General features: G+C 41.4%; 1 protein-coding gene across 1 annotated transcript; it reads left to right on the top strand.

The window, feature by feature from the left end:
- Window positions 1-8,389: 8,389 nt before the first annotated feature.
- Window positions 8,390-15,132, top strand: alas1 (aminolevulinate, delta-, synthase 1). Its single transcript, XM_010875108.5, has 11 exons — window positions 8,390-8,560; window positions 9,776-10,005; window positions 10,198-10,386; window positions 10,584-10,718; window positions 10,905-11,127; window positions 11,349-11,533; window positions 11,689-11,868; window positions 12,048-12,212; window positions 13,005-13,273; window positions 14,304-14,466; window positions 14,695-15,132. The coding sequence occupies exons 2-11, from the start codon at window positions 9,792-9,794 to the stop codon at window positions 14,853-14,855; spliced, it is 1,884 nt and encodes a 627-aa protein (XP_010873410.2). The 5' UTR covers window positions 8,390-8,560; window positions 9,776-9,791; the 3' UTR covers window positions 14,856-15,132.
- The last annotated feature ends 8,693 nt before the right edge of the window (window positions 15,133-23,825 follow it).

The following is a 23,825-nucleotide window of genomic DNA, read 5'->3' as shown; positions in this document are numbered from 1 at the left end:
CACTACATTCAACACTGACACTACATTCAACACTGATACTACATTCAACACTGATACTACATTCAACACTGATACTACATACCACACTGATACTACATACCACACTGATACTACATACCACACTGATACTACATACTACACTGATACTACATACTACACTGATACTACATACAACACTGATACTACATACCACACTGATACTACATACCACACTGATACTACATACCACACTGATACTACATACTACATACAACACTGATACTACATACAACACTGATACTACATACCACACTGATACTACATACCACACTGATACTACATACCACACTGATACTACATACTGGCGACACATTAAAGCAAAAACCTGAATAAATGAGTGGAGGAACATTACAAATGCAGATGCTTCCATACATTCTGTTACATACAATTTGTTAGATGTTCGTTTGATTGAGTGAGTGAGGGATTGACTGACTGCATTGCTTTACTTCACCACAATAGCTCATCATTTGGAATATCACAATTTGCATGCCAATAATTCACAATGCATAATGTAAATGTAGGCTATTGCAATGGTATATTAATAGGAAGTGCCGGCCCTAGCCTTTTGGGGACCCTAAGCAAAATTTGATTTGGGGGCCCTCTCTCCCCTAGTGGTTGGCGGCCCTAAGCGACTGCCTATCACACTTATGCCAAGGGACGATCTTATAGGCTGTTCATATGCTGACAGAACACACAGGGTAGGTGAGTTTGATTGAAGCTGCTCTCATTTTCGGGGCAACGCTTCTCCCTGTATGCAATGCATCACTAGAAATGGACGTAGTTTTCTTAGCTTTTCTGAGGGGATGAAGTCCTGAATAAATTCCCATCTTGAATCTGCTAATGTGCTTGCACTAGTAATGGTTCTTTGAAGAGGTGTGTTCTGGCTAACACAGTGCTTTTCCTTGTTCTTCACGTGGGATTTAGACGTTGATTGGTCGCCACGCATTTGTATGGGTCCAAACAAGAGTATGTTGTCAGAATTTGCAAAACAGCTTATCGCCTTACTCATAATACTCCTTTGGGCATTGCTTAGCTCTGAATTTAGCAGTCGGGGTTGAATTTTGTAGTTTTTTGGATGTCTTGGTTGTCTCAGACTGTCTCTCCAACATGTTTCTCAAAGTGACAGTCGTGAGGTGATGTAAGGGTCCCCCGCACGACCAACCTCCCCCTTCTCAAAACACCCCCATCGGAAAAAAAAATATATCTAGGCCTACTCATCTGTAATTTTACAATTATGAAATCATTTTGGTTACTACAATAATTAGGCCTGCTTTTGATTATTAGTTTTAATCAATTTCAGCGAAAATATGGAAAATTCTTCAATGTTCCACGTTTTACAGTTGATTCAATTTTTATTACCAAATTCCTTGATTCCGTCTGCGTTTTCCACATTGTGGAAATCATAGGGCCCTAAATATCTGGCATTACTGCTTGATTTCTTAACAAGCTACTAACAGCAATTACATAAAAAAATCAGAGCTTGACATAAAATAACGTTGGTTGTTACAGAAAATCCCCCAAATAACATGCAGACCCGCTGACCCTTTACTGTTTACACAGAGGAACATGAACCCAGGTGGCCAATCCCATGTGTAACATGCCGAGAATGTACTCAAGTTCTTCCTCATTTATAGGAATGCAGACCTTTTATAGCATTTGCACTTCAACTTACTGTGTTAGGCTACAATTAACTATTTTTGTATAAAATAAATACTGGTCTTTGCTTCTATAAATGAGTAGGAACCGGCGTACATTCTCTACCTGTTTTCTGATTGCGAGCAGGGTCCTTAGTAACAGGTCAGGTCTATTGGCGGGATAAAAGTAAAACCGTGACATTGCCTGAAGAGACGGCGGCCACCAGGAAGCATGTGTGCTGGTACTAAGAGTGGAGCCAACAATGGTGATTTGGACAGTTTTCCCAACTCTACTTTGTTTTGGCTTTCCTTCCATTGAGTCGGTCATGTCGGTGGCAGATCTAGAGGAGGAACTCTGAGGCCTCAAGAAAGTCTAGTCTTGGAAAAGACTGAGTTGGAAAAACTTAAATATGACAGTGATGAGTTGACCACTCTTCTGCTTAATGCAGGAAAGACTCCATCAACTTCCCCACCTGCAGCTTCACCCAGACCTCAATCTACAGCTGCAGGCAGTGGGGTAGGATACATGGTTGAAGGAACATATGCAAAGAGAGGACCTGGCTGACTGCACAGCAAACAGAATGGGCACCATCTTATTCTTTCCCTTTAAGCGTTTGTTGGTAGCTAGGGGCGGGGTCTGACCACATACTACCAGGTTACAGATTTCTGAACCTGACGAATCAGGTAATCATATCCACGAGGGCAGTGGAATCATCTGATTTCTATGCAGTTTTATGTTCCCAAAACATTTAATGCTAGGAACAAAGCGCCCTTTTTAGACTTTAATCTTTGCTAAAGGTTCAGGTCGTGAGTTATCCGAACAGAAGCATGCCAGGATATCTTTTTAGCTCACGAATTCCTGGGACCTGCCCAATCAGCTTCAACAAGAAACAACAAGGTGTGGGCCGTGTTGGTTTATGGGGTTTGGTAATACCCCAAAGTCAATGTTGTTTTTAGTTAGTACAGTGCAGCAAGGCTCCGATCCAATGTTCATAACAGTTTTTCTTATTAATTTCAATATAAATGTCTCTAACACGTGTGTGAACACTGAAATATCACATTAATTGGTATCTTTACTAATATGTTAACTATAGGCTAAGTATTACTTGTACAACTTGACGCGTGACATCACTTGTTCTTCAAACCGCATCTTCTCAGTAAAGAAAAAACTGTCAGACAAACAATTTCGAGCTAGATTCTCGCAGTTTACCTACCCGCTGTATGATAACTAATTCCTTAAAAACACGTTACATTTGTAAATCATTAACTTACCAGTATAAATAAAATAAAAAGTGCAAATAGCGTTTGCGACGTAAACCGGTGAAACCAATAGACAAAAAATAATACAGTGACTTAGAAAGCGCAGTGGACAGAAACACAGACGACAAAGAACCCGGAGCTTACTGTTGAGCTGGACACTGGAGCTGAATGTAATGTGAGGTCTACCGGGTGGCTTGAAAACACTGAAAGTAAAATATTTACTTTCGATTCCGTGAAAATGACCCAACTTCAATGTAGTGGTGTATTCTGGACAGAAGATGGCGTTAAACGGCCAGAACACGTATACACGCAAAAGTATTTCGTGTGGAATCAATGTCAGTAAAAGGTATTTGTTTAGTAAATGAATTAAATGCATTGAGAAATATAAAAAAGTGTTTAATAATTTCCATTGCCTACTATAAGCCAACAAAATAAATTAAATCGCAATCTGACAGATTTGGAGCGCTTTTGCAAAGAAGAGTGTGCAAATATTGCTATGTCAAGATGTGCCATGCTAATAGACTCCTACCCAAAAAGACTGCGTGCTGTAATAAAATCAAAAGGTACTTCAAAGTATTAGTTTAAGGTGGTGCGCATTTATGCAACCAGATCATTGTGATTTTTTATTTTCCCCCCTCAAATATTTCAGTCTGTTTTTCTATTGAATTGTTCACATTATAGGTCACATTAAAAGTGGAACAAGTTCTGACATGATTTATTTTTGTCTCTTTCTTTTATATCACATAAATCTGGCATTTTAACAGGGGTGTGTAGACTTTTTAATTCCACTTTATAACATTCTGTGCTATATTTTTTATAAATTTTATTTAACCCTTATTTATCCAGGTTAGCCACAGTGAGATTAACAATCTCTTTTTCAAGAGGGACCTGTCAAAGAATAGCAGCACACAGAAGTTACAGTACATCAAAACATTAACATAAATCACCATTGTTCCAATTAAAATCAAGATTCAAAACATTTACAGCAAACCATTTTAATATCAATCATAGTCACTAAACCAATTAGTTTTAAAATCTTCTGTAGCTCATTCCAGGTGGAAGTTTCACAGCACTGGAAAGCTTTTCCCTCCTTCAGTATGTGTCCTAGGAACCATCAATAAAATACAGTTATGAGATCGCAGCAATATTTCTCATTAGTCTGTTGGACAATGTAAGAGCATAAATAATCTGGGAGCTTTCCAAGAATGTCCTTGTATATAGAATGTACCAATGGAATAATCTGCGTAGAGCTACTGATGGCCAGCTCACTCTCACATATAGGGTACAGTGATGGGTGAGAGATTTAGAGTTTGTAACAAACCTCAGAGCCCCATGGTGTACAGTATCAAGCATATGTAATGAGGACGTAGAGGCATGCATGTACAAGACATCACCCTAATCTAATAGAGGCAAGAAGGTAGCATACATAAGGGGCTTTCTTGAAAAACAGGACTTTAACCTCAAGTGTAAAATATGCCTTAAAGGAGAGAGTGTCATCAATTAAAATCCCAAGATATTTCTATACAGATACAGACTCAATTACATTATCATGCAATGTAGTAAGAAATTAAAGATCTATTGATTTATTCTTTGAGGTGGAAAACAACATGTATTTTGTTTTATCAGCATTTAGAACAAGTTTCAGCTGAAATCTTTGTTGAACAATATCAAAAGCAAGCTGTAACTGAAGTGCTGAATACAGACTAGAAGAATCCAAACACGTTTTTTTCTACCCATATTCCTGGTTCCAGCTGTTGTACAGTTACATTAGTCATACTTGTATGGCAAGCCATTTGAACATTTATTCAGATTTTGCATTGTTGATTTGCATTCAATAATCTAATACAATCTATTTTGCATTCTTGATATCAAAAATACAACTTGAACTAGTTAGCCTTTGGAATAAAAACCAAAAGAATTACAGAGGGCACAGTATATCCCATTAGCTAGTAAGATAAGATATAATAAACAATATTATGAATACAAGAAATTCATAATGATAGAAGTAATGAAGATACAGTTTATTGCAAACAAACTATTGAAAAAATAAATTGCAAATAATGTATTGTAAATGTGATTTTGCATTTATTTAATTACTTCAAATTAAAAACATTACGTAACTCCCCAACTCATAAAGGTAAAACATACTTGTATGTGTACACAATGTGGGCACATTCCTCTGATCTGACTATCAAATATCAATCAAATGTTTTTATTAACCTCTTTTTACATCAGTAGTTGTCACAAAGTGCCTATTCAGATACCCACCCTAAAAAGCCCAGAGCCAGAAACAACAAGAAATTGAAACACAGTGGTAAGGAAAAAGTCCCTAGTAGGGCTGAAACCTGGGAATAAACCTTGAGAGCAGTTGGACTAGGAGGGGTCATCTAGGAGGGGGTCATCTTTGAGGGGGTCATCTAGGAGGGGTCATCTAGGAGGGGGTCATCTAGGAGGGGGTCATCTAGGAGGGGGTCATCTGGGAGGGGGTCATCTGGGAGGGGGTCATCTGGGAGGGGGTCATCTTTGAGGGGGTCATCTAGGAGGGGTCATCTAGGAGGGGTCATCTAGGAGGGGGTCATCTATGAGGGGGTCATCTGGGAGGGGGTCATCTGGGAGGGGGTCATCTAGGAGGGGTCATCTCCTGGTTGTGCTGGGTGAGATAAGGGTTACATCAATATTTCTGCATGTTCAGAAGACCAGCAGGTCAATATATATAAGAATCCATACGAGCTGCCCAACCAGGTGGACAAGGACAACGAAGTGGGCTTTGGACATTGATTTTGGACAAAGTCAGCTAGGTGTTGTTAGATGTTTTTAAAAGTAACTGTTTTCAGCATTACCAACTGCAGGCTGAACAAAGCTTACATTTTAAAGTTCCACCAAGGGTCCAATACAAACCATTCCACTGAACATTTTGCAGGCTCTGTGTAGCTTTTCCCTGCGCTGACTGAAAAACGATTCCTGCTACTCGACTTAATGGAGGTAATACATGTTGCTGTCAACAATAAAAGAAACACAAAACACCTGCTTTTGTAATGATTTAGTCCTAATGTCTGAAACATTCCATACATCTCAAACTGGCCCATATCTACTAAGGATTGGTGGACCGATAAAGTATCAATACTTCCAGTCCTGATCTTCATTTTTGAGTATCAATCTTCACATAAGACCATCGATACAAGATGATAACCAGTGATTTGTATGTAACTGAATATGTATCAGATGCTGAAAAGTAAAGATCTTTTTTTTATGTATCAAATAGTTTAGGATGGGAACTACTCCCTCCACCTTATACTTTATGCAGAGGCCAAGGATGGGCCAAGGGTGGGTCCTTTGGCATTCATTCTTAGACTGATAGACTATGTTTTCAAAATGGTCCAATTGTGGTTTTATATATTTTTTATTACATTGATTTAATCAGCACGTTTTTAAGAACAAGTTATTGTTTACAATAACGGGCTAATAAAAAAATATTACTGATATCAACAACTCAAATTTTTGTTATGTAAATGCTGAAAGTAATTTTTGTAAATGCTGAAAGTAAAAATATTTTACAGATGGCACCAAATGCCAAGAAAACTTGAAAGGGCTTAATTTACAGAATACTGAAGTTAGAACAGAAGGAAGTTGGTCGGGAGTGGTTGGCCTAGCATCTGGAAGATCTGGCGAACATCATGCCACACAGGTGATGTCTTAAGGATGAGAACCGGACACATTGCGTTTACGAGACCAATGCTCTTGACCACTAGGCTACTCTCTCCTTTTGTATGAAAACCCACCCGAAGGCTGTAGTCTCTTATCTGCACAACACTTGTTGCTAAAGACAAAGGAGCTCCATCAGCATGTAAGAGGTATTACAAGAAGACAACACAGACAAAAACATTGCTTTTATCAAGAAGGTTTATGTTTGAAATATTTTTATAACACACAACATTTTAAGTGGACATCACATGGGAGATGAGAGAAATTGCATTCAAAGTTTTTCCTTCTTTTTAACAACAAATAAAGTAACAGCAACAAACCAGAATACAACCAACACAATAATCCCTCCTCCACAAGGAAACTTCCTGCCTTGACAAGTCAAGTGGCTCCCAGAAATGGCACCTGATGCTTCAGTGCACATCACTCCAGTGCACATCACTCCAGTGCACATCACTCCAGTGCACATCACTCCTGTGCACATCACTCCAGTGCACATCACTCCTGTTCACATCACTCCAGTGCACATCACTCCTGTGCACATCACTCCAGTGCACATCACTCCAGTGCACATCACTCCAGTGCACATCACTCCTGTGCACATCACTCCTGTGCACATCACTCCAGTGCACATCACTCCTGTTCACATCACTCCAGTGCACATCACTCCAGTGCACATCACTCCAGTGCAAATCACTCCAGTGCACATCACTCCTGTGCACATCACTCCAGTGCACATCACTCCAGTGCACATCACTCCAGTGCACATCACTCCTGTGCACATCACTCCAGTGCACATCACTCCAGTGCACATCACTCCTGTGCACATCACTCCAGTGCACATCACTCCAGTGCACATCTGGTGTGCATCTAGTCGGCAATACTTTGACTTCCCAACCAAAAAAAATCTCAAATCTTACACGTTTTTCAAGAGAGTCCACGTGACTCTATTAGTGTGGCCATGGACATGAGTCTGCTCTGAACATAGAGGGAGCACTCACACAACAAATCCAATCTGCTGCCTAGGCTTCAGACATTCAACATCTGACTGGTCAGAGTATAGTGAAAATGGCAAATGCTAATGTTTTGACCGCTAAAATCGACTATACATGATTAAGAATAAAACATATATTAATCATAAACATTAGTCTTTCAATATTTTACATGTATGTCCTAGGTCAACTATTAAAAGAAGACAAATGTAACTGGAACACACAACTCTACTAGGATTTTTTTTTAAAGCGCTTTGACCAAAATGACAAAAGTAGCCCGATGTCAGCCTACTTTTCTACAGGGAGAGGCAAACATATGAAGACTGCTGTTTCCCAATGGCAATTGTTTTAATTAAATAGTACTAATTTGTGACATTTACAGTGTATTCTGGTATATGTGTGAACCAAAATCTCATATATTTTGCATTTAATAGATTGATCTTCAAATCGCAATGGTTATTTTAATCCTAAAATCAATGTTTATGTAGATGTTATACGCACTGTGAATGTTAAAATCGTGTTGACGTTTAAAATTATATTTCGTAAAAAATGTAATACATCAATGTCTAATTGTATTAATGTATTTGTGTATGAGTCATGATGCTTCTATGATCATGGAACCGTCTCTGGGGCAATACCCGTAAATCATTAGGCAATACGGTTTCTTCCTTGTTTTCCTTGGGTTTATTAGGTTATGACCAGTTTATGACGCTCCCACTCACATCATCTCGCGAGACTTAGTTATCTGCGTTCATTCATATAAGCCTGTACACTTGGTTGTCCTTTCGTTCGTCCTCAGTGCAGGATAACGATACGTCTTCTTACAGCAGTTGCTAACTATATCATCTATTTGATTGTGAGATTCTACTCCTGACAGTGCAGATATATTTCCAAGCGAAGCTTTTTATTATTAAGGGTGTTCTGAAGCAATCAGAGGTAAGCAAATGTGACAGCCATTCGTCCTTTTTACGTAGGGTTTTTAGCTTCCTGACCCGGAATGCAGAGCGCTGATGGGGCTAACCCACTGTCAATGACTGATAGGGGCCAATGCTTAGCATGCTTGCTAACTAACTTAGCTGCCTGAAGATCACAAGCTAATGTTATTCTTTGGGAAACGATTTCATTTAAATATATATTCAGTGATTCATTGTACGTATAGTTACTCAACGTAAATATGTGGAGATTTGTATCCTTATGGAATATGTCAGTGTTCATGAGAAAAAGTATTATTGAAGCTCATATGCCGATGTCTTCAGCTTGTGTGACTTACTGGCTTGTCAGATCAAACAGGAATTTAGCTAGCTTGTAAGTATATATTCCTTTTGGTTTTTTGTTTGTTTTTTGCATTATATAATATATGGTCTTACACGCATAACTTTTTCAGCTGTGGTACTGGCCACTTTGCTTCCAAGTAAGGGGTGGCTTCATTCCTGGAAGGAAAGAGGCTATCTAGGAAAACGTAGTCTTTTATCAGTAGCCGGGTGCAAATCATTACGTTTCAAAACTCAAGAGGGGCTTCATGATCGCAATGTTTTGACCTTTTCGTTTCGTCTCCTGACCCAGTTCTGTTTGGTGCTGTGAATTCGTGACTTCGTCTCACAAATATGCTTTATTTACTCCAGTCTGACAACATTGGTGCCTTTAACACACTATACTCATATTCTGGCTGGTAGAATTTGTCAATACCCGAGTCAGTCGTTGAGTTTGTAGATACCATACCATTATCATGTCTGTGCAGAATGTGATTGTGATATTATTGTAAAAAAAAAAAAAATATTTTCCCCATTAGTTTATGAATTCATATTTAACACATCTTTGTTAGGCCAAATGCTTCTGTAACCAAAATGTAGACCCAAGCTGTTTTAATGCTCTGGGGGTGGGGAGGCATATTAAAATACACAAAGGCTCCTTAACACCAACAAAACTCCAGTTAGATAAGAGGTGTTATGATGTGCCATTTTAAGCTACAGACCCTGGCACTCACACAGCCCTGGCCGCTACAGGCTGGCGTTGTTTGGTGTCCGACCCATGCCTTTTTGTCTCACACTCATGTATCGACGCAGTGTCCTCTTCGCCGTGATGCCTTAATAAAAATGCATGAAAAAATAAAGGCTGTGCTCTTTCCTTCTGTTCGTCTTCGCTTCCCCTCAGGACGATCTCTTCAGCCATGGAGACAATCATTCGCCGCTGCCCGTTCCTGTCTCGGGTGCCCCAGACCTTCCTGCAGCAGGCCAGGACGTCCCTGGTGGTCTATGCCCAGAAGTGCCCTGTGATGATGGACCTGGCCTCCAAGCCACTGGCACGCTCCCTCTGCTTATCTTCCACCAGCATGCAGAAGGCTGAGGGCACGGTGGCGTTGCCCCCGGCACCCGCTGAGCATGGTTAGTGGAGGCGGGGTACTCCATTGTGCCGTCTGTGACGGCGAGTCTGTTTTTTTTTTAACTGGCTCACATGGAAACAACTCTGACATCACATATCATAGAAGGGATTTTCTTGCCCTTAGTCTCCAGAGAGTCGTCTGTGTGTCTGTCGTTGTCTGTGTGTCCTAACACCGGTGATGTCCTCTCCTCTAGGAGCCAATGGTGGAAGCACCACCCAGCTGCCCCCAGGCCATCCCCACCCGGTGCCTGCTGCTGCCCAGGGCTCTGCCTCCAAGTGCCCGTTCCTGGCTGCTGAGATGGGCCAGAAGAACAGCGGTGTGGTGCGCCAGGCCAGCCTCCAGCTACAGGAGGATGTGCAGGAGGTCCGCACTGTCCGGAAAGGTGATGGTGAAAGGCTTACTTCAATAATGTTCTGGATCTTGGCCCGACACTCCCAGGGCGCTGTAGGGCGTTTTCTGCTTCCTGGTTGTTGTTACATGTTTTCTAAGCTAACAACCTGTCCCTTGCCAAGACTCCACTAATAATGTTTATGATGGTGATTTTTGACATAGTTCTTCTGGTCTGACTCTTTGTCCCAGATGTGACCCCTGCCCAGGCCCTGGCTGGCTCCTCCAACACGTCAGGAGGTCTGGACCGCTCCAGTCTGATGAAGAAGCTGCTAAAGCAGCGTCCAACCAGAGTTTCCCATTTACTGCAGGAGAACATGCCCCACTGTAAGTCCCCGACAAACCACGTGGCTCCCAGCTGAGGTGTCGAACCCCAAGATGCATTCGTACCTTCACCTTGTCATTTTCCCAAATTCTGTCTCACAAACAATTGTGTTTGTAGAAATTGAGCCTCTTAAAGAGACCTTCGCCTCGTAGCTCCTAATTTTTATTTACCCATTCTCCGTCCTTCAGCGGTGTCAAACTTCCACTACGACGACTTCTTCGAGAGGAAGATCGAGGAGAAGAAGAGCGACCACACGTACCGCGTCTTTAAGACGGTGAACCGGCGGGCCACAGACTTCCCGATGGGGGACGACTACACCGACTCCCTTAGCAACAAGAGAGACGTGTCTGTCTGGTGCTCTAACGACTACCTGGGCATGAGTCGACACCCGCGAGTCCTCGGCTCCATCATGTAGGTTTCCCGTCTGGGGAGGGCGGGGCGGGGGGGTCATGAGACAAAACAAACCCTGGTTATTTCACCTCTCCCCTTCAGGACCAGTTAACCAGCCACTGATGTGGTTCTAGAAAGCTGATGGAACAGACATAGGTTGTCTCTTAAAGACCCAGGGAAGGAGTGCCTGGTGTTAATCATGCTCTGGGGCTGTTATGAACTGGCTGTTATTTCTGTCCCAGGGAAACGTTGCGTAAGCATGGCAGTGGGGCTGGAGGCACCAGGAACATATCTGGGACCAGCAGGTTCCACGTGGAGCTGGAACAGGAACTAGCGGACCTCCATGGGAAGGACGCGGCACTGCTCTTCACTTCCTGCTTCGTAGCCAATGACTCGACGCTCTTCACTCTGGCCAAGATGATGCCCGGTAACGACCTCAAATGTGTTATTTTAGTTACACTTCAATATCAGTGACCTCACCTGAATGACCTATGACCTTACTTGCCTTCACCTGGTATGACCTGTGACCACCATGGCCCTGGACCCGGGCAATACTGAACAGGTTGTTTTGTCCCTCGCCAGGCTGTGAGATCTACTCCGATGCGGGGAACCACGCCTCCATGATCCAAGGCATCAGGAACAGCGGAGCCAGAAAGTTTATCTTCCGTCACAACGACCCGAAGCACTTGAAGGAGTTGCTGAAGAAGTCCGATCCATCCACTCCGAAGATCGTGGCCTTTGAGACCGTTCACTCCATGGATGGTGAGTGGGGATGTGCCCCAAATGCAGCCCTATTCCCTAGCTAGTGCACTAAATTTGATCAATTCTAATGGTGCTGTATTCAGTGGAAGGTGCCCTCCTGCTTCCTTGTGTTAGTTCCTGGGTTGTGTGTTATTTAAAATAGTGTTTGAAACGCAGTGTTTGTGTTTTCCGTGACGCAGGCGCGGTGTGTCCCCTGGAGGAGATGTGTGACGTGGCCCATGCCTTTGGTGCCATCACGTTTGTGGACGAGGTGCATGCAGTGGGTCTCTATGGGGCCCGGGGGGGAGGTATCGGAGACCGCGACGGGATCATGCACAAGATGGACATCATCTCGGGGACATTGGGTCAGTTCTCTTTGACGATTGGCTCATCACGTTTTGGTTGTAGGACCCTTTCTAAATACGAGTTGTTTCGAAGGGCTTTGTGGGAACAAGTCAGTATGGGATTTATGTTTTTAAAAACCCTCAAGTTCTCAGTTCTCCTGGTGTGACGTTGTACCCTGTGTATCTGTCTTTTTACACAGTTGAATGTCAACAGGAAATTGGGTGAATCCTTGTGATTAAATGTTTTTCTGTCATATATCCTCAGTGAAAAAAAATCTGGAAAATTCATGATTTGTGTTGTCTGTTGCCAACAGGATGTCTGTTAAATTCAGGGGTGTCTGGGAGTGTCTCATAATTGTCAGACACCAGAGAAGCAGGAACTAGAACCTATTTTCACCTGTTGCTAAGCAACCTGGGCCCTTATTGAGTTTCCTCTAAAGGCTGTGGCTGGCTCAGAGAATATACACACACACACACACACACACACACACACACACACACACACACACACACACACACACACTCATCTATTGAAGAGCGGTTCTTTGTGTCTTTGGAACAGACCCATGTCAAGATGACAAGGTTAAGCTGCTCTGGTTCACAACAACTAGAGACCAATATCTGTCAAATAATTTAAATAATAATAATTTAGTGTTTATTATCTATCTATGAAAACGTTATCAAGTGAAATGTGTATTCAAATCACAGTTGTCTCTCTCTGAGCATGGAAAAGAGACCCCTCTGAAATCCATGCCCCTGATTTAACAGCCTGTTTAATCCAGGAAGTTTAACTGTCCAACTGTTGTCTTCCAGGGAAGGCGTTTGGGTGTGTCGGCGGCTACATCGCCAGTACCAACGCCCTGGTGGACACGGTGCGGTCGTACGCTGCAGGCTTCATCTTCACCACCTCCCTGCCTCCCATGCTGCTGGCTGGGGCCCGGGAGTCTGTCCAGACCCTCAAGGCGGAGGAGGGCCGCGCTCTACGGAGGAAGCACCAGCGCAACGTCAAACTGCTCCGTCAGATGCTCATGGACTCCGGACTTCCTGTGGTCCACTGCCCCTCCCACATCATCCCTGTCAGGGTAAGAGTCAGAACGGGGGTTTAGAGAGGTCATCTTCCAGACGGGTGTGTGGGGTGGGGTCAGATGTCTTACTGAACTGACTTATGCCCCTGGTCAAAAACAACAGAAACTCAGTTACTGAATGGCAGGGTTTTTCGCCTTGTCAGCTCCAGTATTGGAGCTTTCGTTTACTTGCCCAACACTCTGGACCAGTCTTATGTTTAGTGGACTTTACCTCTGACTGTGCTGTGTAGTTTAGCTGCCGGCAGACGACTTCACTCAGGATGGCTTTTGGTTTTTGTATTTGTTGCTAATAAAACAGTCTAGCTACACTTGTAGGATTTATTATATGAGCAAGTATATTTTTAAATATGTTTCATGTGCATATTCCAATCACTGAGGCAACAGTTTGGTGTACTGAAAGTTACTCAAATTGTTTTCCTAACACCAAAACATTTAAATAGCCTTACAGGCTCAGGCACTAAATATTTAATGTGTAAAGAAGCAGTGACTAACTGTATTAAGCAGTGATTTTAAATAACTGTTTGGGGTCATCTATGGTTTTCCTTCACCCCTGTGAAAACAACTTTATTGTCCATTGGGATTGAAAATGTCAAGAGTTTATCCTGTTCCTCTGGATCCCACATGCTACCTGAATCCAAGTGTTGTATTTTATTAATGGTAGGCAGAGGCCAGAAGTACCTCTGAGAATTCCCTCTTGACCCACCTGGGGTACATTCTGTTCCCTTTGAACGCCGTCCCGACCAGGCTCTTTGTTCAGCCGCTTGGCGCTCCTCGAAGGGGCCCGTTTTCAGATAACATCTGAAATCCTACCTTTTCAAAGAGTAGCTGAAATAACTGGGCAGGCACTAATCCTCCTTCAGAAGTGCAGTGGTTGATTAACTTCATTACCATTGTCTGTATTTATTTGACTAATATGAGCCATTAATTGACAGTGACACTGTTGTAATATTTCCTAATTGATGTCCTTTAAAATGTTTTGTACTGATTGATTTCTCCTCATCTCTGCTGTCTGTGCCTGTGTCTGTAGGTGTCTGATGCGGAGAAGAACACTGAAGTCTGTGACATCATGATGAGCCGCTACAACATCTACGTCCAGGCCATCAACTACCCCACCGTCGCCAGGGGGGAGGAGCTTCTGCGCATTGCCCCCACGCCACACCACACCCCCCAGATGATGACATACTTTGTCGGTAAGAGCATTGATTGGTTTAGCCTGCATGGGATTGGGGGACGGGGGACGGGACGGGATGGGACGGACGGACGGGGGACACCTTCTAGTATTCATCTGATGACTAACGTTTATCAGTCACTTTGGGTTTAGTCCAAAATCTCTGCTTGCGACAGTTTTGAATGTGAGTGACTAATTTCTATGCAGTTAGTCAGTCACAGACATGGTGTGTCCTCTCGTGCCCTTACAGAGAAGCTGGTTCAGACTTGGAAGGAAGTGGGTCTGCATCTGAAGCCCCACTCCTCAGGGGAATGCAACTTCTGTCAGCAGCCACTGCACTTTGAGCTGATGTCAGAGAGGGAGAAGTCGTACTTCAGCGGTATGAGCCGCTCCGTCTCGGCCCGGGCATGACAACACTACTGGATCAGTCCTCAACCTTTCCCTCTACATCACTGTCATATTCTGCCTCCCAAATGGAACCCTGTTCCCTCCTAGTGGGCTGCTTTTTGACCCGGTCCCTACGGGCTCTCGTCAAAGCTAGTGCACTTCAAAAGGAACAGGGTGCTATTTGTGACTGATCATAGAATGTAAATCTATATTGTGTTTTATAAATGTCATAACTTATGTGTTGTGTGGGCGCCAGGTTGTCTATATATATATGGTTGAAAATAAAGGAGAGAGAAACTTGTCCCTGTTTTTGTGAAATCTCTTGGAGTGAGGGACACGCTCGGGTTGTCTGGCGTCCTGACCGGCCAAGTGGACAAAACCCTCAGTTGTAGGGTCTCTTATATGGCCGGAGATAAAAATCATGCAAATCAATTACGAAGCTCGAACAAATCAATAATGGTGATGTCATGGGACACTGTCTGCAGAAAATGTTGTTTTCTGTTTGAAGTTCTTGGTGTGGTGCTTGAATGGATACATTGTGTATGTTAGCGATTCAAGGGGATAGCATTTATCAGTCAGTTGTGAACCTGAGAAAGACTATCAAAATCACGCTAAACCCAGCACACTTATCTCTAACACAAATACAGCAACTGCTGATAGACAAATATCTTCTTTTTAAACAGGATTGCAATAGAATATTATAGAAGGAAAAATAAAACTCGGGAAATATTCTCTACAGCTCCATGTGCTGTGACCCAGCCCTATCTTTGATAAGAGATTACTCAAACTAATTCATCCAGACCAGATGCTTGGTAATTGATACTGATATGATGGTAAAATACTGTTAAAAGGAATTGACCTGACCCAGATTCGAAGTGAAAACATGGTGGGGTCAGATTCAACACACCTTTTCCTCAACAGCAATCATAAGCAATCAACCAACAATCACAGCATAAAAGCTTTCTCACTCTGAAATGTAGGTCAACAGTTGACCAATATATTGACAATGCAACGTGGCCGATAATGGAGGTTCACATAATAAAAGATGTCTTGCCTGGTTGTGTTTCTCAGAAACAGTCCACCCTGGACAAAAGCACTGGGCCAGTAAAGCAAATTTTGCTGGTATAAATTCCTAAGCGGAAATGGTGATAAACCCTGTTGTCCTGTTCATGAGCAAGACAATTAACCATAATAGTTTCTAGGTCATTGATGTCAGTAGGAATCTGTAGCATGCTTACCAAATGATACTCCTGTGATATTAATACAGGGCAATTGCTTTGACATGTGTTCAAGGAAAATAGTAAATACACAATATATTTTGACACATTTATACATGTTACTCTTTCTATGGGACCACTTACATTTACTATAAAGCAAAGTGTTTTTACAGTTTTAAAATGTCAAAGTCTCTACATTTATATTTGATCAACAAGAGTTTTGTTGATTGGTTTAATTCAAAACAAACCTGTAATTGTGTAATATTTGCATATATGTCAACAGGTATATAAGGATATTATTCAACCCCGGTTTCAAAAAATGTGCAAATCATCCCTCTATATTTTAATTGAAAATGGTAAAAAGACAACATCAAATGTTGAAATTGAGAAATGTTATTGCTTCTGGAAAAATACATCATCACTGCATTCTTTTTTTCTTTACATTTCACACAGTTCTTCTGGAAAAGGGGTTGTAATATATTTTCTAAAAACAAGAAAAGAAACGAGGCAAGCTCAGTTCTGCCGGCCCACCATTAGAAAGGGGTGCATGTTGTTGCCCCAGGGTGGATTCGATCCACGGCTTACTATGTGACAGACTGCGTCTTTAACCACCACACTATTTAAACAGCGAGTCTGGGTGCACGTGTTGTGTGTATGAGGTATCTGTTTACTTGCATTTTAAACCAATTAGGCCAAACTCCACGGGTCCCTACATTAGTTAACATCCAAACCAACAGCAGGTATAACATGATCGCTACACTACATTCAACACGCATTCAAACTGCAGTTGTTAACACTATTTAACACTTCATATCTCGTGGATTCTATCTGAGAGAGGTCATCCCTTTGAGGCACTAACAGAACCTGGTACACTTTGAATGCAGGAGGGTGGTAGACCAGCTGCTGTTGCTGTTCATTTGGGTATTTGTCATTTATTTAAAAAATGTGCAGTTTTATTATATGAGCAAGTATATTTTTAAATATGTTTCATGTCACTGAGGCAACAGTTCGGTGTACTGAAAAATACTCAAATTGTTTTACTGACACCAAAACATTTAAATAGCCTGACAGGCTCAGGCACTAAATATTTAATATTATATTTAATGTGTAAAGAAGCAGTGACTAACTGTATTAAACAGTGATTTTAAATTACTGTTTGGGGTCATCTATGGTTTTCCTTCACCCCTGTGAAAACAACTTTATTGTCCATTGCGATTGAAAATGTCAAGAGTTTATCCTGTTCCTCTGGATCCCACATGCTACCTGAATCCAAGTGTTGCATTTTATTAATGGTAGGCATAGAAGTACCCCTGATTATTCCCTCTTGACCCACCTGGGGTACATTCAGTTCCCTTTGAACGCCGTCCCGACCAGGCTCTTTGTGGCACATCATCATTGCATTATGATAACATGTTAAATTAGAAAGAGATTGCTGTGGATGGCTAGCTAATAGCTATACAGCACCTACACTCACCTAAAGGATTATTAGGAACACCATACTACTACTGTGTTTGACCCCCTTTCGCCTTCAGAACTTCCTTAATTCTACGTGGCATTGATTAAACAAGGAACTGAAAGCATTCTTTAGAAATGTTCGCCCATAATGATAGGATAGCATCTTGCAGTTGATGGAGATTTGTGGGATGCACATCCAGGGCACGAAGCCCCCGTTCCAACACATCCCAAAGATGCTCTATTGGGTTGAGATCTGGTGACTGTGGGGGCCATTTCAGTACAGTGAACAAATTCTCATGTTCAAGAAACCAATTTGAAATGATTCGAGCTTTGTGACATGGTGCATTATCCTGCTGGAAGTAGCCATCAAAGGATGGGTACATGGTGGTCATAAAGGGATGGACATGGTCAGAAACAATGCTCAGGTAGGACGTGGCATTTAAACAATCCCCAATTGGCAATAAGGGGCCTAAAGTGTGCCCCTTAAATAAATATATTTATTCTTTATCTGTCATAAAATTACATCAAGCCCTGAGCTGTAGTTGACCCTCCTGTGAAGCTGAAAAATAATAAAATCTGTCAAACACAATTTAACACTTTTAGTGACTTTAACCTGCAATTGACCTTGAACATTAGGAAAGAGTTTATCAACATCAATATTACATAAATGCAGCAACTGTAAATATAGGGCTCCACCACTTGACAACACATGGAAATATGACAGCCACTGGTGGAGATTGCTGTATGACAGACATCGGCTTGCCCCTGACTGCTGTGTTAAAATTCCCTGGCAGGGAGATTTCCTAGCCACTGTGCATCAACCCTGTTGCTCATTGGGGTTTAAGGCTGGGTGTTTTCTAAAAGCACTTGACAACTGCTGATGTAAAAAGGGGTTTATGAAATAAATTCGATAGATTGATTGAGGTCTGGTCTGTCTGAGGTTGAAAAGACTCCTCTGATTCACAAGGGCTCACAACTGGGCTTACCAACCTAATGGACTGAACAAACCCTGTAATTAATAATATATTATCAAGTATACAAACAACTGGGGCTTTAATGTACTGTAGAGATCTGAAGAAGACTGTTCCTGTAAATCTGTTTAAATACAAAGCATCTCACAAGTCTTGATTCTATTTGTTTTTTATTCCTAAGCTAGATGTGCATGGTTCTGTTAAGTATTTTCACATGCAACAAAACCCAAACTGTTTCAGATGGACTGACTCAACGTGGCTTATCTCTGACAGTTAACACTTCTGACAGTGGTTAAAGTTTTGCAAGGTTTTGGTTTGTGCTGTTGCTTAAACATCTCTGATGGAAAAGGAACTCAGTCTTCATGTGAACACTGTTGTGATATGAAATAAGTCATTTGGTTTTTTGGGCAAAGTCATACTTCTTTAAATATTATATGAATGTAAATGTATATAATTAATATTATTTACATGTAATGTTTTTTCTATTGTCTGGGATTATAGACAGGTCATCTGAATGGCCCAAAAAGATTCTTAGAAATGTGCTCTTATCTTCACCCGGCACACCCAGAAGAGGACAGGCCACCCCTCAGAGTCTGGCTCCTCTCTAGGTTTCTTCTTGGGTATTGATCCTACTAGGCAGTTTTACCTGGCCACTGTGCATCAATATCTTATTGTTGCTTGCTCTTTGGGGTTCTAGGCTAGGTATGTGTATAAGCACTTTGTGACAATTGCTGATATAAACCAGCTTTAGTAAAAATAATGATTAATGAATACTTTGAATAGTGCCTTGCCTAACAAAGGTATACATAGCTATTCCACCACTTCCTGATTCCTCAGTATCACTAAATACATCTGACTGCCTGGAACACTGAAACACTTGTACTTCCTCTTCTAGTCTTTTTTAGATCAGATGTTTCTTTCTCTATCAGGTCTCTATATAGACTAGTTTAACATACAGCATTCCCCAGGACACCATTATGTAACAATTCGCTGAAAACAATGCTTAGATTAGAACAAACGATTGAAAATATGTGGGTGGAGTAACCCTGGAGAGACAGTCAGAGAGAGAGGCCAAGGGAGACAGAGAGAGGGTTAAAGAGAAACGAATAGAGTGGGGTGTGAGACAGACTGTGCCAGATTAACAGAGTAGGTTTCTTTAACAGACACCTCTACTATAAATACCCACTAGGGCTACATGACTAGTTAGTATATCATAACTAATTACTAATTAATATTTCAAAGACAATATGTCATCACTATTTCATGTGTCACAGGTGAGGCATACGCCCTTGATTAGTGACCATGCTTGGCCCAGGTGCCTTGATTAATGGTTAACTTGCGATTGATTGAGTAGTTTGATTGGCTCCCTGTGTTTCCCTCCCCTTACACGCTTTGTTCCTTTGTTAAAGGGGTGGCTGCCCAAGGCAAGTTGTAGGTGAGAGGGAAGCTGAGTAATTGAGGCAGACATCTTGTTTGACCCTCTGGCAGAGTTATTTGGGAAACCTAGATTTTGCCAAGAGAAGTATGGCCTTCTTATTAAAATGTTTACTCTCCCTGCTGTTTCTCTGTGTAAGACTTCAGCTAAATCACTTCAGTGTGAAAAGTAAAAAATAAACCCTGAAGAGTGAAGTCAAAGTTAGGGAGCGTTTCTTTCTGGGGGACTGCACTGTTTTTTTGTTTGATGTCATTGTTAGTCCTTGTAATCCACCCTATCTTTCAGTAACATGATTCACAGAGACTGCAGCTGGCACTGCAATCAAGGGAGCTGGGACATCTGACCTGCCTCTGATCCACCTCCCATGTCCTTCCCCTCAACTGTAGCCTTTGTTAGGGGTTTAATTCAAAGATCTGCATTGTTTACACCTTCCGTGGGCTGGTCCGTGAGACCAGGGGTATGGAACAGAATTTAGAGGCAGTGCCTCCGAACCAGGGTACGACAGAACAGAGTGGGTCGATGTGACACCACCCCTGGTCAGGTTGGTGCTGCTAGGACTTCGTTGTGGAGTTATGGCACAAATCCCTCCCTCACTCTCTCTTTGTCTCTCTGTCTCTCTCATGCACGCACACACATAATACACAACACACAATACACAACACACACACAATACACAGGCCCCTCTCACACGTCTCATTTCCACCGTGGCTTATCAAGTTGCATTCTACTAGCGCTCTAGAAACCTTCTTTGGCTAGGTCACCAGAGAATGGACAGGAGGATTTCTCAATTCAAATTCAAATGGGCTTTATTGGCATGAACGTTACAACCGAACAAAATTGCCAAAGCATTTTACAATGTAACGGTAATCATATTGGGTGAAGGACTATTGGATCAACTCTGTCTCTGTCTTTCTGTCTCTCATTCTCAATTTGTCCCTCTCTCTTTCTTTATCTCTCTCTGTCTCTCTCTCTCTCTCTCTCTCTCTCTGTCTCTCTCACTATGTCCTTCTCTCTTCCTTTTTCTGTCTTTCTCTCTGTCACTCCCTCTCTCTGTCGCTCTCTCTCTGATTTCTAAGTTCAGTGAGGTCAATGAACCACAGCCGTTGGGGGCGCGCTGCTTCATTCTTATCTTTTTCTGAAGGTTACATCAGAAAAAGATAGGGTTGGGTTATGGTTAAAATAGGGTTAGGGTTATGGTTAAAATAGGGTTAGGGTTAAAATAGTTTTAGGGTTATGGTTAAAATAGGGTTATAGTTAAAATAGGGTTAGGGTTAAAATAGTTTTAGGGTTATGGTTAAAATAGGGTTATGGTTAAAATAGGGTTATGGTTAAAATAGGGTTAGGGTTAGAGTAAAAATAAGGTTAGGATTAGGTTTAAAATAGGGTTAGGGTTAAAATAAGGTTAGGATTCACATAAGGTTAGGGTAAAAATAAGGTTAAGTTTAGGGTTAAAATAGGGTCAGGGTTAAAATAGGGTTAGGGTTAAATTAGGGTTGGGGTTAAATTAGGGTTAGAGTTAATATGGGGTTAGAGTTAAAATAGGGTTAGGGTTAAAATAGGGTTAGGGTTAACATAGGGTTAGGGTTAAAATAGGGTTAGGGTTATGGTTAAAAGAGGGTTAGGGTTATGGTTAAAATAGGGTTATGGTTAAAATAGGGTTATGGTTAAAATAGGGTTAGGGTTATGGTTAAAATAGTGTTATGGTTAAAATAGGGTTAGGGTTAGAGTTAAAATAGGGTTAGCATTAGGGTTAAAATAGGGTTAGGGTTAAAATAAGGTTAGGATTCACATAAGGTTAGGGTTAAAATAAGGTTAAGTTTAGGGTTAAAATAGGGTCAGGGTTAAAATAGGGTTAGGGTTATGGTTAAAATAGGGTTATGGTTAAAATAGGGTTAGGGTTAGAGTTAAAATAGGGTTAGCATTAGGGTTAAAATAGGGTTAGAGTTAAAATAGGGTTATGGTTAAAATAGGGTTAGGGTTAGAGTAAAAATAGGGTTAGCATTAGGGTTAAAATAGGGTTAGGGTTAAAATAAGGTTAGGATTCACATAAGGTTAGGGTTAAAATAAGGTTAAGTTTAGGGTTAAAATAGAGTCAGGGTTAAAATAGGGTTAGGGTTATGGTTAAAATAGGGTTATGGTTAAAATAGGGTTAGGGTTAGAGTTAAAATAGGGTTAGGGTTAAAATAGGGTTAGGGTTAACATAAGGTTAGGGTTAAAATAGGGTTAGGGTTAACATAAGGTTAGGGTTAAAATAGGGTTAGAGTTAAAATAGGGTTAGGGTTAACATAAGGTTAGGGTTAAAATAGGGTTAGGGTTAACATAAGGTTAGGGTTAAAATAGGGTTAGGGTTAACATAAGGTTAGGGTTAAAATAGGGTTAGGGTTAACATAAGGTTAGGGTTAAAATAGGGTTAGAGTTAAAATAGGGTTAGGGTTAACATAAGGTTAGGGTTAAAATAGGGTTAGGGTTAACATAAGGTTAGGGTTAAAATAGGGTTAGGGTTAACATAAGGTTAGGGTTAAAATAGGGTTAGGGTTAACATAAGGTTAGGGTTAAAATAGGGTTAGGGCTCTGGCAAGTAACATGTCCGTTAGCACCATCCTCTGAAGCACCATACGAACGATGGTGGTGCTTTTGCCAGACTAAGCAACCTATCAGGATGATCTCACCAGGGACCTGGGCATGGAGCCATGGTGTCCATGCCTAGAGGCCCCAAATCAACCCTGGCTTTATAGAGACCCAAAACCAACCCTGGCTTTATAGAGACCCAAAACCAACCCTGGCTTTATAGAGACCCAAAACCAACCCTGGCTTTATAGAGACCCAAAACCAACCCTGGCTTTATAGAGACCCAAAACCAACCCTGGCTTTATAGAGACCCAAAACCAACCCTGGCTTTATAGAGACCCAAAACCAACCCTGGCTTTATAGAGACCCAAAACCAACCCTGGCTTTATAGAGACCCAAAACCAACCCTGGCTTTATAGAGACCCAAAACCAACCCTGGCTTTATAGAGACCCAAAACCAACCCTGGCTCTATGGAGACCCAAAACCATCCCTGGCTCTACAGATGCCTCAAAACAATGGCCCTTCTGACATCCCTACAGCATAGACCCTAATCTTTCAGCCACAAGTTGAGGTACAGTGCACTCCAGAATTATTGCCTCTCTTGGTAAAGATTAACAACACTTTATTGAATTTGTTTTCCTTAAAGAATAGCTCACTTTTCTAAAGAATATCACATTCTTATTAAATATATAAGAAAAAAACACATTTGTTCTTTAAAAAGCATCATGGTTATTGGCACCCCTGCATTTAGTACTGGTCCACCTCCTCTTTCAGGTAATTTTATGAAAGCTTCAGTAGAGATGTGTATTTTAAGACTTGTTGGCTACTTTCTTTTTAAAGCATTTCCCTAATTTATGAAGTTGATCCACCTTTTGTCCTTCTTGTGTCCTCTGGAATTCCCTATGCTGACAGCTGTCGAAGTAGGTCACCTCATATTTACACCCCAGGAAATATGAAGTCCTAGATAACCACACGTGACAACTTGAGAGTGAAGGTTAGCCAATAAAATTGTTCTTTAGGTGTCTCAAACTAGTTGTTACCTTGAATGTACTGTTTTTGACGTGTGTAGAGGCCTGTTTTTGACCTGTGTTAAGGCCTGTGTAAAATTGTCTCAGACAATCCCTTAAATAAATGAGAAGTTACTTATGTTAGACTCTGTTGATAACAAATTCCTATAGTCGTGACATTTTTTGATTAAGAATTTGTTATTAAACTATGTCTGGTTAGAAATCAGCAAGTTATCTCAACTGAGAAAAATGCTTGCCAGCCTGCACAGGACCAATACAATAATTCTGTGTCTTTATTTAATTTGCTTTCATACAGTACCTTTCCCATGCCAATAAAAGC

Source organism: Esox lucius, chromosome 2, assembly GCF_011004845.1.
Source record: "Esox lucius isolate fEsoLuc1 chromosome 2, fEsoLuc1.pri, whole genome shotgun sequence".
Taxonomy (NCBI): Eukaryota; Metazoa; Chordata; class Actinopteri; order Esociformes; family Esocidae; genus Esox; species Esox lucius.
Note: the sequence above shows the minus strand (reverse complement) of the source record. Positions and strands in the feature narration are given on the sequence as shown.